The sequence below is a fragment of the Geotrypetes seraphini genome, chromosome 9 (assembly GCF_902459505.1).
Source record: "Geotrypetes seraphini chromosome 9, aGeoSer1.1, whole genome shotgun sequence".
In the NCBI taxonomy this organism is placed as follows: Eukaryota; Metazoa; Chordata; class Amphibia; order Gymnophiona; family Dermophiidae; genus Geotrypetes; species Geotrypetes seraphini.
The window spans coordinates 172,487,349-172,502,893 of record NC_047092.1 but is presented as its reverse complement, the minus strand read 5'-3'; the positions used below and the strand labels follow the sequence as shown (position 1 = coordinate 172,502,893).

At 44.5% G+C, this 15,545-nt stretch overlaps 1 protein-coding gene across 1 annotated transcript in view; it reads left to right on the top strand.

Annotated features, from left to right (window-relative positions):
- The window catches only part of SPATA16 (spermatogenesis associated 16), a 128,737-nt gene that overhangs the window by 78,374 nt on the left and 34,818 nt on the right, over nucleotides 1-15,545 (top strand). Inside the window, exon 7 of the mRNA XM_033957786.1 lies at nucleotides 2,995-3,107. Coding sequence (XP_033813677.1) covers nucleotides 2,995-3,107 — 113 coding nt within the window. The remainder of the gene's footprint in view (nucleotides 1-2,994; nucleotides 3,108-15,545) is intronic.

Sequence of the window (15,545 nt, the reverse complement as noted above, 5' to 3'; positions counted from 1 at the left end):
TCCGCGCAGGGCCGGCAAGATTGACTCACTTCAACTTCCTGCCTGTCCGCGCAGGGCCGGCAAGATCAACATCTGAAGCATGCGCTGGGCCGGAGAGATCTTGGGGAGCCTCCGATAGTGGCTTTCTCCCCTCTCTGCAGCTCTCCTTTACTTCCCAGCGCAGCGATTCACGAAGGCTTTTGCTGAGTCGCGGCTGCCTCTGATGATGAAACTTCCTCTTTCCTCAGAGGCGGCGCGGCCCAACAAAGAACCCGAGGCTGCCTTCGTTAATCGCTGCGCTGGGAAGTAAGAAGAGCTGCTGGGGGGGAGAAAACCACTATCAGAGTCTGGGAAGCTGCTGGGCAGGGGAAAAAAGTGACAGCTGCTACTGGAGATGGAGAAGGAGAGATGCTTCTGGGAGGGGAGGAGGGAAAGGAATCTGGGAAGCTGCTGGGCAAGGAAAAAAGGGACAGCTGCTACTGGAGAGGGAGAAGGAGAGATGCTGCTGGGAGGGGAGGGAAGAGAATTACTGCTGGACAGGAGGAGGAGGGAAGGGAGAATGAAAAAAGGAAGGAAACAGCTGGCAGAGAGATTAAAGGAGGGGAAGGGGAGACACAGGCATGAGAAAGTAGAGAGATTGATGATAGGAAGGGGTCAGCAGAAAAATAAGCAGAGAGGGACAACGATGATAGATCTGGTGTAGGAGAGATAAAAATGAAGAGAGCAGTGAAGCTGGAATGAATCATGTAAAAAGGAGAGAGGGGGTACAAGCTGGATGGAAAGGGGAGAGGGGCATAGAAAGAAGACAGATACCATATGGAAGGGGGAGAGGACAGACAGTGGATGGAAGGGGCAGATGCTGGATTGAAGAGACAGAGAGGGCAGACGCTGGAAGGAAGAGAGTGAAAAGAAGATTGAAAGCAGAAACCAGAGACGACAAAACGTAGAAAAAAATAATTTTATTTCTATTTTGTGATTAGAATATATCAGATTTGAAATATATATCCTGCTAGAGCTGGTGTTAGACATAACTGGGGACTGCAAAGCCCAGGCAGTGCTTCTTTAGCTTCCAGCTGGCTTAGGGCGCTCTCTGACCAGGGGGCAGTTGCCCTAGTTGCACTCCCCTAAAACTATTCCTGTCATGTGTGACTGCAGTATTCTGTTAGCATGATATTTCTGTGTAGCATTCTGTAATAATTTGGCTTGTTCAGTTTTCTTGATAGTAGAGGGGATATATGTGAAGGGGAGGGGAGACAGGGGTTTTGTTGATCCTTGCTCTGAATTATTTGTATTTATAAAATGACAATTGTACAGAATATTGTTTCTTTTTATACTTTAATAAAATACATTCAATATAAAATCATAACTGAGGCTTGTATGGATGGGATCAGATGATTTGTTGGGACCGACTCGCGGAGATGGGGCGGAAACGGGGTTTTTAAATTTTAGTCCTAGTAGTTTGCCGGTCCACAAAATAATTCTTTTTTTTCTGCCGGTCCACGGGTGTAAAAAGGTTGAAGAACACTGCTGTATAGGATGCCCATCGGCTTCTAAGACCAGGCATCCTATACAGAATCCGGGCCTAAATGTCTACTATTAAATCTCTGTCCACTTCTTCTGTCTGTGAAGAAGGCCTGGATTTCACACCAATCTAAATACATTTTCCATTCCTTCTTTCCAGATTAACTCACTGTACCGGGTAGAGTTCTACAGTCTATGGTCCAGAAATATGACAATTTAATCATGAATTTATAATGCATGTAACTATTGGGCAGACTGGATGAAATAAAACCATCCAGGTCTTTATCTGCTGTCATTTACTACGTTACTAATTTGATGAAGAGCCTATAAATCAAAAGGTCAGCCTTGGGATGGATGGGAGCTGGGGAGGGTAAGAGGGACTTGAACACTAAACAGAGACTTTCCTCAACTGCTTTCTGGGCCTTAATCTGATCTTATCCTCTGAAATGCAGTCTAAAGTAGAGAGTTGCGCGGGGACAGAAATCCCACCTGTCCCCACCCGTCCCCGGGAAGACTTCCGGTCGGCGTTGTGCTGCGGCAGAGCAGGTAGGGAAAAGAAGACGAGCCTTGCGGCTCGAATGCAATCCAACCCCGCAGGAACCCCGCGACTCTCGGAGGCGTCCCCATGGGATCCCCGCGACCCTAGGGGGCGTCCCCATGGGATCCCCGTGACCCGAAGGGGGAACCCGCGGGATCCCCGCGGGTCCCGTGGGATTCCCGTCGTCCCCGTCCCCGTTCCCGTTCCCGTGCAGCTCTCTAGTCTAAAGTACTAATCTGGACTAAAACCCTAACACAGACTCTAAAGGCTACACTATTTCCTAAACTGACTTTGCTGAAAAAGCAGAGTACTGAACTAAAAAGGTAAAAGCGAAGGACAATGAAATAGCCCAAGTTTACCTTTTTCCAAGTTTGAATGCCAGCAGGTAAAATATTCAAAAAATGGAGTTTCTCTTCCTCTTAGCAGATCTTCATTCAGCACCTCTTTAGAAATTAGATCATTCCAAAGTCTGGTCTGGTTTAGAAAGGCATTCAAAACTTACCATTTGAAGACGTTTTTAAATGCTTGATTGTACACTTATGACTTTTGAAATAAGAATATGTACTTCTTAGTATATTGCATATGCGTTTCAGTATTGTTATTGGGCAGATATTGCTGGTTTTCTTTTATTTAAATCTGCATAAAATCTGGTTAGGTAATTACCCAATATATGTAATGTAATGTAAAAAGTGTTCTGCTTATTACGTTCTTTTCCTTGCCAGCTACATTCCTTCAGAATGCAAGTAAACTATCTGTGTTGTTTCATAGCGGGGATAATTTTATCCCCAGAAGGAGGAAGAGTCAATTTTAAGCCCCTGGATTCCATCCAATCTTTTTGCAAACTCTCCTCCCCTTGGAAAACCTCTATAGTAGTCTTACAATAAAAATAGCACGTAGCTATTATAATGAACTTCCGTAGTTAATCTATAGTTGGGTTTGCTGTTAATATCTCTTAGAACATAAAAGTCTCTTCAGCCCTTTTACTAAAGAAGAAGCAGAGAGACACCTCGAAAGCTTGGGGAAGAGGGTCTTGCCGATTCTGGATTTTATTCGATGCACCAAACTGCCTGTGGGTATACAAACCTTTATTTTTTTATTTCCATGGTGTATTCCAGAATTTGATCTTATCAGCTAAACGTGAGATGCATGCAGTGTTTCATGGAGCTAATGCAGAAAAATATTTGAATATATTACAGGGGTGTCCAACCTTTTGGCTTCCCTGGGCCGCATTGGCTGAAAAAAATGTTTCTTGGGCCGCAAAAACGCGGAAACGCTGCAGCAAGACAGAGGAGTGAGCCAGGAAGACACTAAACACCCGGGGGCAGCAGAGGAAAACACTGCATCGCCCTCGACCAGGGCCACACAAAATACTTGACGGAGCAGCATGTGGCCCTTGGGCCGCAGGTTGGACACCCCTGGAATATAAGTTTCTTGGTAAACAAAATGCTCCTCAGATAATGGCACATAGTTTGAAGATGGACATATACGTGTACACGGTCCCCCAATTTCAGTTTATGGCACCAGAAGTAGTGCACGCAAATCTGCGCACACAGCCGATTTGCACGCACAGCTTAACTGATTAATTGGCCTAAACAGTGCCGGCAACTGGCAATTAACTCCTTGTAATGCTAGCACCAAACTGATTTTGTTTTAGATCTGTAATTCATCAAGTCACTAGGACTCAAACACGCGTCGATGGCACCTCACACACACACACAATTGGCGCTAATTGACACTAATTAAAAGTTACGTCCACATCATGGAAAGTGTGATTCTATATCAAAAGTATGCCAATTCTAGAGTATGAATTTGGAAAGGGGGTGTGGTCAGGGGAGGGGCCTGGGTGGATCATGGGCATTCGTAAAAGTTATGCGCATTGTTATAGAATGCACCCAATCTGCGCATTTAGCCCTGGTTATAGCTGGTCTAAATTGGGGTGCCTGAAAGCTATGCAGAACAAAGAAAAGGGGACAGAAACCCTACGTAAAGTCCAACAGAAAGAGCACAAGCTGGGAATGGGATCGAACAGGTCAACCTTGAGACAGACAATCCTTTATTTCTATAAACTCAAAACCAATTACATGGAAAAACACGAAAAAAGTCCTATAGGTGAAATGTCCTTGCTGTAAAAGGATCCAGTTGATGACCCGACACGGTCCGTGTTTCAGCCTCTGGATGGAGGCCTGCCTCAGGCGTGTGTCAATTGGTCCACTAGGTATCACTCCAGTGCTGGAAATATGAACTTAAAAAAGCTTGTCAATGTATGTATGACTTTTAGATTCAAACAGTTTTTATTGATACAAATATCATCAAATACAATAATACAGCATCAAAAAAACCCCCATCAATATGCATCAATTATTAATAAACAATAATAAAAGACAAGTTTCAATATTAATTTGAACCTTTACCTTCCCTTTTCCCTTCCCACCCAATAGTATTCTCTACCCAATGATATTCTCATAAATAAAGAAGTCTAACTTCAAATCTCATTACAGCCCTTAAGGTACAAAACTTGCCAATAAATACAGCATCAAAAGACATCAATAATGCATCAATTATTAATGTACATAATAAAAAAAAAAAATTCCAATATCATTAAACCCCCACTTATCTATATGAATTTGAACCTTAACCATCCCTCTCCACACCCACCCCTTCTCATCCAATAGTACTCTCTACCCAATGTTGCTCTCTTCATTTAATAAAAAGCCCAATTAAGAGATCCAACTTAAAATCGCATTACGACCCTTAGGATACAAATCTTGCAAATATGAATCCCAAATTTGTATAAATAACAACTTTCGCTTTCTTACAATTCCTGCATCTCTAGCTTCCCAAATGGCCAACTGATGTAATTGGTTTTGCCAATGCTAGAACCTCGGAGGATCAGGGATCATCCAATATTGTAATATACATTTTCTAGCCAAGAGACTCATTTTTCTACACAACACCCTATACGCCCAAAGCTCAAGAACTTTTGTGTACCCTGGCTCTTGAGCTCTGGACTTCTTTACGAGTCATAAGTAGTTTACAAGAACATAAGAGATGCCGCTGCTGGGTCAGACCAGCAGTCCGCTCACGCGGCGGCCCTCGGGTCAAAGACCAGCGCCCTAACTGAGACTAGCCCTACCTGCGTACGTCCTGGTTCAGCAGGAACTTGTCTAACTTTGTCTTGAATCCCTGGAGGGTATTTCTAGCACAGGAGTGATACCTAGTGGACCAATTGACACACCCCTGAGGTAGGCCTCCAGGCGGAGGACGAAACACAGACCGTGTCAGGTCATCAACTGGATCCTTTTACAACAAGGACATTTTTCTTGTGTTTTTCCATTATAATTGATTTTGAGTTTATAGAAATAAAGGATTTTCTGTCTCAAGGTTGACCTGTTCGATCCCACTCCCCGCTATTCCTAAAAGCTATGCGATACACTGGGGCTTAGTTCAATTCCATAAAAGGTGCGTGCATCTTTTATAGAATCACGCTAAGGGCCTTTCTACTCGGTACTGACTTTTTGGCACTATATTTAAAGTCAGGCCCAGTATGACATACCGCTACATGAATAAATTATTTGAAGCAATTATTTGCACCTACGTTACAGATGTGTAGTATTCTATTTCCTTTATAGAATAGGAATCATAAAGGTGCTTTGTAGAATTGTTCTCCATGAGGGACGAACAATGCCACTCTATTTACATCCTTAGCTTTTTGTAAAATGTTCTCTCTCCCACCTTTATTGTAGAGTATACATATTGAGGTCTATAAGTGCGTCCCCATACAGAGACCACTGACCAATTTTGTAGTCGGCCTATGGATCTAGGATTTGCTGGTGATGGGGGGGGGGGTACATTTGTGTTATGGAAATAAAGGTATTTAAATCAACTTTAAAACATACCGAGCAATCATAACTGTGCTCCAAAAACATAAACACTAATTTGCAAAAAAGCCCTTAATTACCTTGAAAATAAGAACATAAGAATTGCCATACTGGGACAGACCGAAGGTCCATCATGCCCAGCCTGATCCGAACAGTGGCCAACCCGGGTCCCAAGTACCTGGAAGATCCCAAAGAGTAAAACAGATTTTATGCTGCTTATCCTAGGAATAAGCAGTGGATTTCCACAAGCATGTTTATAATTATAGGCACTAAAAATAGAAGTCCTAATTATTATAAATATCAGAGATAAAAAAATATAAATATTAAAGTCTGACTGTAGTAAGCCTGCTAGTAAAAGTCCAATTGGAAATATCACAATTAGTTTTAAAGAGATACACACATTTCAGCATTTTCAAAATCATTTATATCATTCTTTTCATCTGCTCATGAGATTTTGATCTCAGTTGCAATATTACTTTGTATTTCAGGATGTCAAACTTATTTTTAGAAAGTCACCAAGATGTGAGCTGGGCGTGCCCTAGGGCATTGCAGGCGAGTTGACTCCCTAGTCTCCACATTAAACTTATTTTTACAGCATATGGGGCTCCTTTTACTAAGGTGTGCTAGCGTTTTTAGCGCATGCACAAAATTACCGCGTGCTTCTAGAATAATGGCAGCTCTGCTGGTATTAAGGTCTAGCGCGCATTATTCCGTTGGTTAAGGCCATGATTTTAGGTTTTAACTGATAAATATTAATAAACCATCCCTGGAGCAAAAAAAAAAAAAAATGATCCCCCCTTTTACTAAACCACGATAGCGGTTATTAGCGCAAGGAGCTGCGCAGAGTGCTCCACGCTGCTCCCAACGCTCATAGGATCTCTATGAGCGTGGGGAGCTGTGCGGAGCATTCAGCGCGGCTCCCTGCGCTAACAACCATTATCGTGGTTTAGTAAAAGGGGGAGGAGTAGGCTTTTACTGAATACGAACCAGAAAACGCTACTTCTTCTAGAATTCTCTCCTCGCTTCCTTCTAATACTCTCTCACTCCTGCCCTGTATCTGTCACTCAGGGCTCCTTTTACTAAGCCGCGTTAGGGCTTTAACGCGCGGAATAGCACGTGCTACATTGCCGCGCTCGCTAGACAAACTGAGCTGGCGTTAGTTCTAGAAGCGTAGCGCGCGGTGTAGCGCACAGTAATTTCTTGTGTGCGCTAAAAATGCTAGCACATCTTAGTAAAAGGAGCCCTCGGTTCTTGTATTCTTTTGCAGTAACAATTCCTAAATGACACAGACGTGCATGTTTAATTCCACGGCAAAAGATATCAGGCAAAAGTATCTGCGATGTACAAGCTACGATAAAGAATGAGCTCAATAATAATAATAATTATAATTTTATTCTTATATACCGCCAAAGCCGTGATAGTTCGAGGCGGTTTACAACAAGATGAGCTGGACAGCCAGCGAAGTGGTTACAATAAAGAGTTATCGAATACAAGCTTACAGGGTGGAAGAAGTGGAAGGTTATAAGATTCTTAAGTTACAAATCGATTAGACAAATTCGTTTTTGCAGATTTTCTAAAATTCAGGTAGGAAGAGGAACGCGTGATAATGTTACTCAATGAGCCCTCGGTGGCCTCTGATTTTTTTTACAGCACTGACCACCAGACTCAGATGTTCAAAAAGGACACTCCACCGGCACCCCCACCAACAAGGCGTCCAGGGCGAACCTCCCCCCTTGCCCCCCTCTTACTACGCCACTGAACAACTCTGATGCGTAAACTGCAATAAAAACAATAAAGTGTACACCCCCTAAAGGTGCTTTATTCAATCTGGGCTTAGCACATGGTAAAGCCCTGGGTTAAGCCCAGATTATAATGGACTTTATAAGCCACCTAAGAACAGAGCTCTAATTATTTACTGTAGGGTTCGTTACTTTCAGCAAAAAAGAAATTGAATCATAGAAACAAGTGTGCCATGTTGTAAGGACATGATTAGTTTTCTCTACTGTCAAGGGAGGGTAAGGTAACTTACTTATGGGAAGACAGAATCTCTCAGACATGCATAATTGCCTTCTAGTTTAAAAGTGTAACAGCCTCCACTGGAAAATAAATGGTAAAGTCAGCCATGCTATTCTTCCACATGCAATAAAAATATTGTACTCTTGCAGTCTAGCGGTGTATGAGACCGCTCTTACCATCGTAAGAGTTAAGTGATAAAGGTCAATGGAGTGGGTGGTAAATACCAGCTGGCTAATGACTTGCACTGAATTGCAAGCAGGATCATAAACTCAAGGATGGTTTTACTGAAATTATTGAAACCTCCTTTCTTCATAGCAAGAGATGAAATCAACAAGAATCACGTGAGCCTAAATAAATGTTCTAGAGACTCGTATGAGCTTGGTAATGCTCATAGAATTTTGCTTTTTATGGCCAGGAGCATTTTATTCATATAAACCTCATTGTATAAAAAATGAGAACACACTGGTGTTGATATCCAGCCAATGGCACTCAGTGTTTTGCAGTGGCATGGTAAGGAAAGGGGGCAAAGAGTAGACCACCCCTGGCGCCGTCTTCACGGGGGGCACCGGTGCCTCTCCGCCCACCAGTGCAAGAAGCATCTTCCACTTGCTGCTCGCACCGCCTTGATTCCCTTCTGGCATCATGTCCCGGTCATGGGACCAGGACGTAATATCGGAAGGGTGCCGGGGCTGGCGTGAGCAGCAGCATTAGAAAAGGTTCAAAGAAGAGCAACCAAGACGATAAAGGGAATGGAACACTTCTTGTATGAGGGGTCTTCAGCTTGGAAAAGAGATGGTTGAGGGGAGATATGATTGAAGTCTACAAAATCCAGGGTGGAGTAGAACAGGTACAAGTGGATCGATTTTTCACTCCGCCAAAAATTACAAAGACTAGGGAACGCTCGATGAAGTTACAGGGAAATGCTTTTAAAACCAATTGGAGGAAAATTTATTTCACTCAGAGAATAGTTAAGCTCTGGAATGCGTTGCCAGAGGATGTGGTAAGAGCGGATAGCATAGCTGGTTTAAAGAAAGGTTTGGACAAATTCCTGGAGGAAAAGTCCACAGTCTGTTATTGAGAAAGAAATGGGGGAAGCCACTACTTGCCCTGGATTTGTAGCATGGAATGTTGCTACTCCTTGGGTTTTGGCCACCGTGAGAATGGGCTACTGGATTTGATGGACCATTGGTCTGACCCTGTAAGGCTAGTCTTATGTTCTTACGTGAGCCAAGTATAGGACAATTAAGCCATTGTAACATCACAGATCCTGAGGCATTATAACATTAGAATCTCAGCTCTGGAATCTTGCTATTCTTTGAGATGCTCGAATGTTGCTACCCCTTGGGTTTTGGCCAGGTTCTAGTGACCTGGATTGGCCACCATGAGAACAGGCTACTGGTCTGACTCAGTAAGGCTAGTCTTATGTTCTTATTCTGCTCATGTCAGTGAATGTTTCAAAAGCTATTTGGGGGACAGAGGACGCTGAAGCAGTGGGGGAGCATATGGCACAATGATGCCAGAAGCCACCGCCACTGGGCTTCAGTATTGAATTTCCGGCAGGTCCCCTCTGTAGTTTTTCCAAGTTCGAAAAAAGTGCTTTTTTCCAACTTGGAAAAACTACAGAGGGGGACCTACTTTGAAACAGCCTGGTCAGGGTGAAACATGGATTCTTGTCTGAATTAACCCCCCCCCCTCTCCCCCCCAATTACATCTTTAAAGATAAGCGCTGAATACTTTTAGTCATTGTAGAGAGTACACAACATTTAAAACGTTTAAAAGTTAAAATATTTAAAATATAGACTGATGAAGAAGTGAGGTTATGCTGAACCGTATATCCTGTGTACCTCTGTCGGCCCAAATTTTTAAAAAAGCTTCTTGTAGAGTGTGGCGAATGCACTGTTTTTCTAAAATCATTACATGTGTAAGGTCATTTAGGGTTCTGACAGTGGCTCAGTGCCTCTGCCCAGAAAGACATTAAAGCAAAGGATAGAAGAGTTTAGTCTCCTAAGGCACAAGCTAGAATAAATGCAGTACTGCCAGGTCTCAAGTCCCCTAGTAATGGGAACAAACAAACAGTAATGTTCTAGGCTGAACCGTGAAGAAACTCAGGGTCACCAGCAATATGCATTTCCATCAGTCAAAGAGCCCTTTGCATGCAATATTCTCAAACTCCCAGGGAATTCTTCGGGATTTAACAGAAACTCCTGAATAGGTAGACAGTTCAATGCTGGCAGCTTTTAATGGGCACTATTTTATCAAGAACATTATTTATTACTGGTACAATCCACTGTGTTGGCCCAGTTGGACTACTGTAATTCTATTTATTTGGGTATTAAACAGGGCAGTTTAGATCGTCTCCAGTTAATACAGAATACAGCGGCCAAATTTATTTTTGGAAAGAGAAAGTATGACCATGTTTCCCCATTGCTGAGAAAACTCGATTGGCTTCCGGCCCATCATAGGATCCAGTTCAAGTGTGCATGTGTGGTTTTCAAACTCTTTTATGGAATATTTAACTCTTTGATTCCCCTTAGTGGAAATTCCTTTAGATCCTGCTATTCAAGAATTACAACAATTCACACATTAGCATTTCCTTCTCTGAAAGGTATTAAATGCACTGGGAAGCTTAGTAAATCTTTTACTTTTAAATTGGTGAGAATTTGGAATGGACTTTCAGATTCTCTAAGACTGGTAGATCGATTATTTCAATTTAGAAAAAGTTTAAAAACCTGGTTGTTTTCACAATAGCTAATTTGATTTTAGCTGTCGTGTAGTAATTTTAAGCAATTCAACATACTTTTTTCTAACTTTTTCCATCCATCTAATCTAGCCAATTTCTGTTTTTATCCCACAGATTTTACTTGTTATGTTCTATTTTTTACAAACTTTAAACCGAATCGAGCTCCTTAGGGAGTAGATTCGGCATATAAAATGAAGATTAGATTATAGATGTTGCAAGTAAATAAAATATAATCCACTGAAACTTCAGAACTCTATTCAAAAGATCTAGGTGCCTTTTTTGGGATTCCGCCTGAGGGTCTTGTCAATGGGGCCGTCTTACTTGTTAAAATTTCCTATTATACGTCATGTAAAGTTTAATGGTGGTGATTTGTTATTTCTTGAACCCGATTAATTGTTGACATTTTTGGTGCCTTGGGAGGGAGGTCCGACTGTAATTGTATACTTCCCCCTCCCTATTCGCGGTTCCTATGTTCGAGGTTTCGATTTTCTGTGGTTTTCCCCCCCCCCCCTCAGAATCGCTTGTTGGCATAAAAAAAATGGCCCGGGACTTGGAGGGAGGCTATCAGAGGCAGCGGGGGAGGGGGGGGGGGCGATCGGACGCGGAGGGAGGCAATCAGAGGCGGCAGGGGTTGATCGGAGGTGGAGGGAGGCAATCAGAGGCGGCAGGGGGCGATCGGAGGTGGAGAGAGGCAATCAGAGGCAGCGGGGGGTGATCGGAGGTGGAAGGAGGCAATCAGAGGCGGCAGGGGGCGATCGGAGGTGGAGAGAGGCAATCAGAGGCAGCGGAGGGGGGGCGATCGGAGGTGGAGGGAGGCAATCAGAGGCAGCAGGGGATGATCGGAGGTGGAGGGAGGCGATCAGAGGCAGTGGGAGGGGCGACCGGAGGTGGAAGGAGGCAATCAGAGGCAGCAGGGGGGCGATCGGAGGTGGAGGGAGGCGATCAGAGGCAGCGGGGGGGGGGGCGATCGGAGGCAGAGGGAGGCGATCAGAGGCAGCGGGGGGGCAATCGGAGGCGGAGGGAGGCAATCAGAGGCAGTGGGGGGACGATCAGAGGCGGAGGGAGGTGATCGGAGATGGCGGGGGGGGGTGATCAGAGGCAGAGGGAGGCGATCAGAGGCAGCAGGGGGGGGCAATCGGAGGCGGAGGGAGGCAATCAGAGGCAGCGGGGGTACGATCGGAGGCGGAGGGAGGCAATCAGAGGTGGCCGGGGGGGGGGTGATCAGAGGCTGAGGGAGGTGATCGGAGATGGCGGGGGGGCCATCATAGGTGGTGTGGGGGCGATCGGATCATGGACCTTACCTGGTGGTCTAGCGGTGAAACGTGCAGAGCCGTGCTGTGAGTTCCCGTGGTCTCACGAGACTACAACAGGGATAGATTCCGTACAAACATAAGGAAGTTCTTCTTCACCTAGAGAATGATAGAAAACTGGAACGTTTTTCCGGAGGCTGTTATAAGGGAAAACACCCTCCAGGGATTCAAGTCAAAGTTAGACAAGTTCCTGCTGAACCGGAATGTACGCAGTTAGGGCTAGTCTCAGTTAGGGCGCTGGTCTTTGACCAGAGGGCCACCGCATGAGTGGATTGCTGGGCACAATGGACCACTGGCCTGACCCAGCAGCGGCAATTGTTATGTTCTTATAAGGGTTTGTATATGTTCTATAAGTTCAGACGCAAGCATTTACATCTGCCAAAGGCTGGTGTAAATACTCGTGCCTACTGTAACTACTGTCAGGTGCAGAAATGGAGGTATTCTATAACTCCATGTCTAAATCTTGGAAACGCCCATGACTTGCTCATGCTCCTCCTTTGGCCACGCCCCCTCTAGAATTGTGCATAAGATGAACAGAACAGGTTACAGAATAGAGGCACATGGCAGATATGTGCAGGACCAGTAAAATAGTACCAGTTAGCACTAGTTAAGGCCAATTATTGATATCACCGATTAAGCCAATTACTTTGCTCATGTGTCCGTGATCTACACCCAAAATTGCATGCCTAACTTTGGGTGGCAATACAGAATTTGGGGGATAAGGGGTAATTCTATAAATTGGTGCCTCAGTTTAGGTAGAAACAGGACAGGGACTAGAAATGAGCTCCCGTGGGGATGGGGAAAAATTTGTCCCCGTGTCATCCTCTAGTGCAGGGGTGTCAAAGTCCCTCCTCAAGGGCCGTAATCCAGTCGGGTTTTCAGGATTTCCCCAATGAATATGCATTGAAAGCAGTGCATGCACATAGATCTCATGCATATTCATTGGGGAAATCCTGAAAACCCAACTGGATTCGGCCCTCGAGGACCGACTTTGACACCTGTGCTCTAGTGTCTACCTCTAGACGCCCCAATTCTGATCTTTGAATTGTGCTCTTGCATACCATTTCATGAACGTCAGCCTCTCGGTTTCACATGGCACCGAGTGTTTTGTCATCAGAGAGTATGCGTTTGATAAAGTGTTTTGTAAAGCCTTGTTTTGCAGATTTTCTGTTATGATCCCGTGTGTTCCCCCCCAAAAAGGAAAGCCGATATGAGCCTTCAACTGCCAGTATCAGACGTTAAAATATAACATTTGCATTTCAACATAATTATAAGCTGGTGTGTGGCCTTCAAGGTTTGGGATTCTTTGCAAAACTTATAAATGGTAAAATGAAGTGATATGCATGTGATCAGAAGCAGCCTTTCAGACGAGCAAACTGAAATGGAAAACTCTGGCTGTATAATTATACATTATTCAAAGAAGCAAAGAGCTTTTTTTTAAAAAAAATATTTTTTAATTGTTTTTTTTCTGTAGGTTTACAGTGCACTTGCAGTGTTAATAGAGGAACACTTAATGCCTTCTGAATACGAGGCGGTAATTGCTCCTGCATTGACACTTTGCAGGTACCGTGTGCTAATGAGAACATTTGCAAAAAAAAACTGAAAAAGCTTTTCACAAAGGTTGCATAAAATCTGGGCTTAGCCCCCCCCCAGTATTCAGCGCACTGCCCAGTTAAATAGCATTTACACCCCCCCCCCACTCCCACCCTCCCTTTAACAAAACCATAGCGCGTTTGACTTTAAGAATAAATGGGACATCTACGTGGGATCCCTACGAAGGTCGAGTTAAGGAACTGGGTCATTAGCATTCAGACTTATTGGGGTGGGTCAGTAGAATGGGCAGACTTGATGGGCTATAGCCCTTTTCTGCCGTCATCTTTCTATGTTTCTATGTTTTTTAGTGTCGGCCACGGCAGTAACAGCTCCGATGCTCAGAGGAATTCTATGAGCATCAAAGCTGTTACCGCCTTGGCCGGCACTAAAAACCACGCTACAGTTTTGTAAAAGGGGGGGGGGGAGAGGTTACTGAGCTAACCACTAATATTCAGTGAGGAACAGCCGGTTATCTCCGCAGCTATCCACTAACTGATTACGTCATAGGACTTAGCTGGCTAGCCACGAATATTCAGCCGGCAAATCAGAGCCCATGAATATGCAGTCTTATCTTTCCCCACTATTAACTTAAGCAGCCAGCGCTCAATATTCGCTTAGCCGGCCAAAAAGAATCTCGATATTCAAAGCCGGTCACCGGAAACAGTATGACATTGAATATTTAGATTCAGCGCCGGCTGAAAATTACCCCCAGACTGTATCCAGATTTACCACCCTTTAGTAAAAGGGCCAACTTTGTTATAAAAAGGTGGGAAAAAAATATTTCATAATAAATTTTATTCTTTGTGGATCTCAAATCTGCCATATTGAACCCACAGTGAACTGAGATTTTCAGAATGCGCAGACTGAATATTGGGACTCAGTAGGCCTGATATTCAGCTAGATGAGCTGGCGTTCAACCCAGAAATTCATGTCTGGGCCCTGGTATGGAATTTCTGGATTCCCGGAGCTGGCTAACTTATAGCCGGTTAAAGGTGATATTTAGCACATAACCACCTCCAAAATAGCTGATTTTCAGTTTGGCACTAACCAGTTTTTTTTTAAGCAGCAGCACTAGGGTTACCATATGGCTCCAGAAAAAGGAGCACGGATTGAGACATCCAGGTTTTACTTCTATTGAAAGCAATGGAAGTAAAACTCCATCCTTCTTTTTCTGGAGCCATACGGTAACCCGGGTACACCGTCAGTAGCGTGCAAGACAATTGCGCCTCTACAATTCCACTCCGTCAAATGCGCGCACCGACAAGTGCGTGCATGAAGAGAGTTGGATTTTCGGGGCACAGTTGTAAGTGTATTGGGGGGGAGGAGGGATTACGGCAATCTTCAAATTGAGAGTGCGTCGACATCTCCCTGAAGAATGCGATTATAGGGGGGTTTCCCACACACACTCCCCCTTAAGAGTGGAAACAGGAAGTGTAGTGGGGGATCCCCACCCCCCCTAAACAAGAATGCGAGTGTGTTGGGGGGGTTCCCCTCAAACCTCCCCCTCAAAGCGCAAATGGGAAGACATTAGGGGGTGGCACATGTGTCCTGTGTGCAAATAGTGGGGCGGAATTATTGGCGCGCCAATGTCCTGCGCGCATTTGACTGGTCACCAGTAACCCTACGCAGCACCATCCAATTAAGTGCCACTGAAAATGAGCTGTTAGCCCCAAACTGGTGAGTTAACCATTCAGGAACCGTTTCTGGCCAGTTTAATCACTCTGAATATCGACCTGAACATGTGCAAATTCATTTCAAGCATTTTCACCGTAGGATCCTAAAACCCACCCTGTTGTGGATTCAGTGGCGTAGTTAGGGTAGGCACCCAGGGCGGTGGTGCACCCCCCTGCGTCCCCTGCACCCTCCTCTTCATACCCCCACTCCTTCCACACACACCCACCCAAGCTCTTTCCCATCCCCATTCCACACTTGTGCTCACCCTTCTCCCCCGTACCTCTTAATCGTCGCCA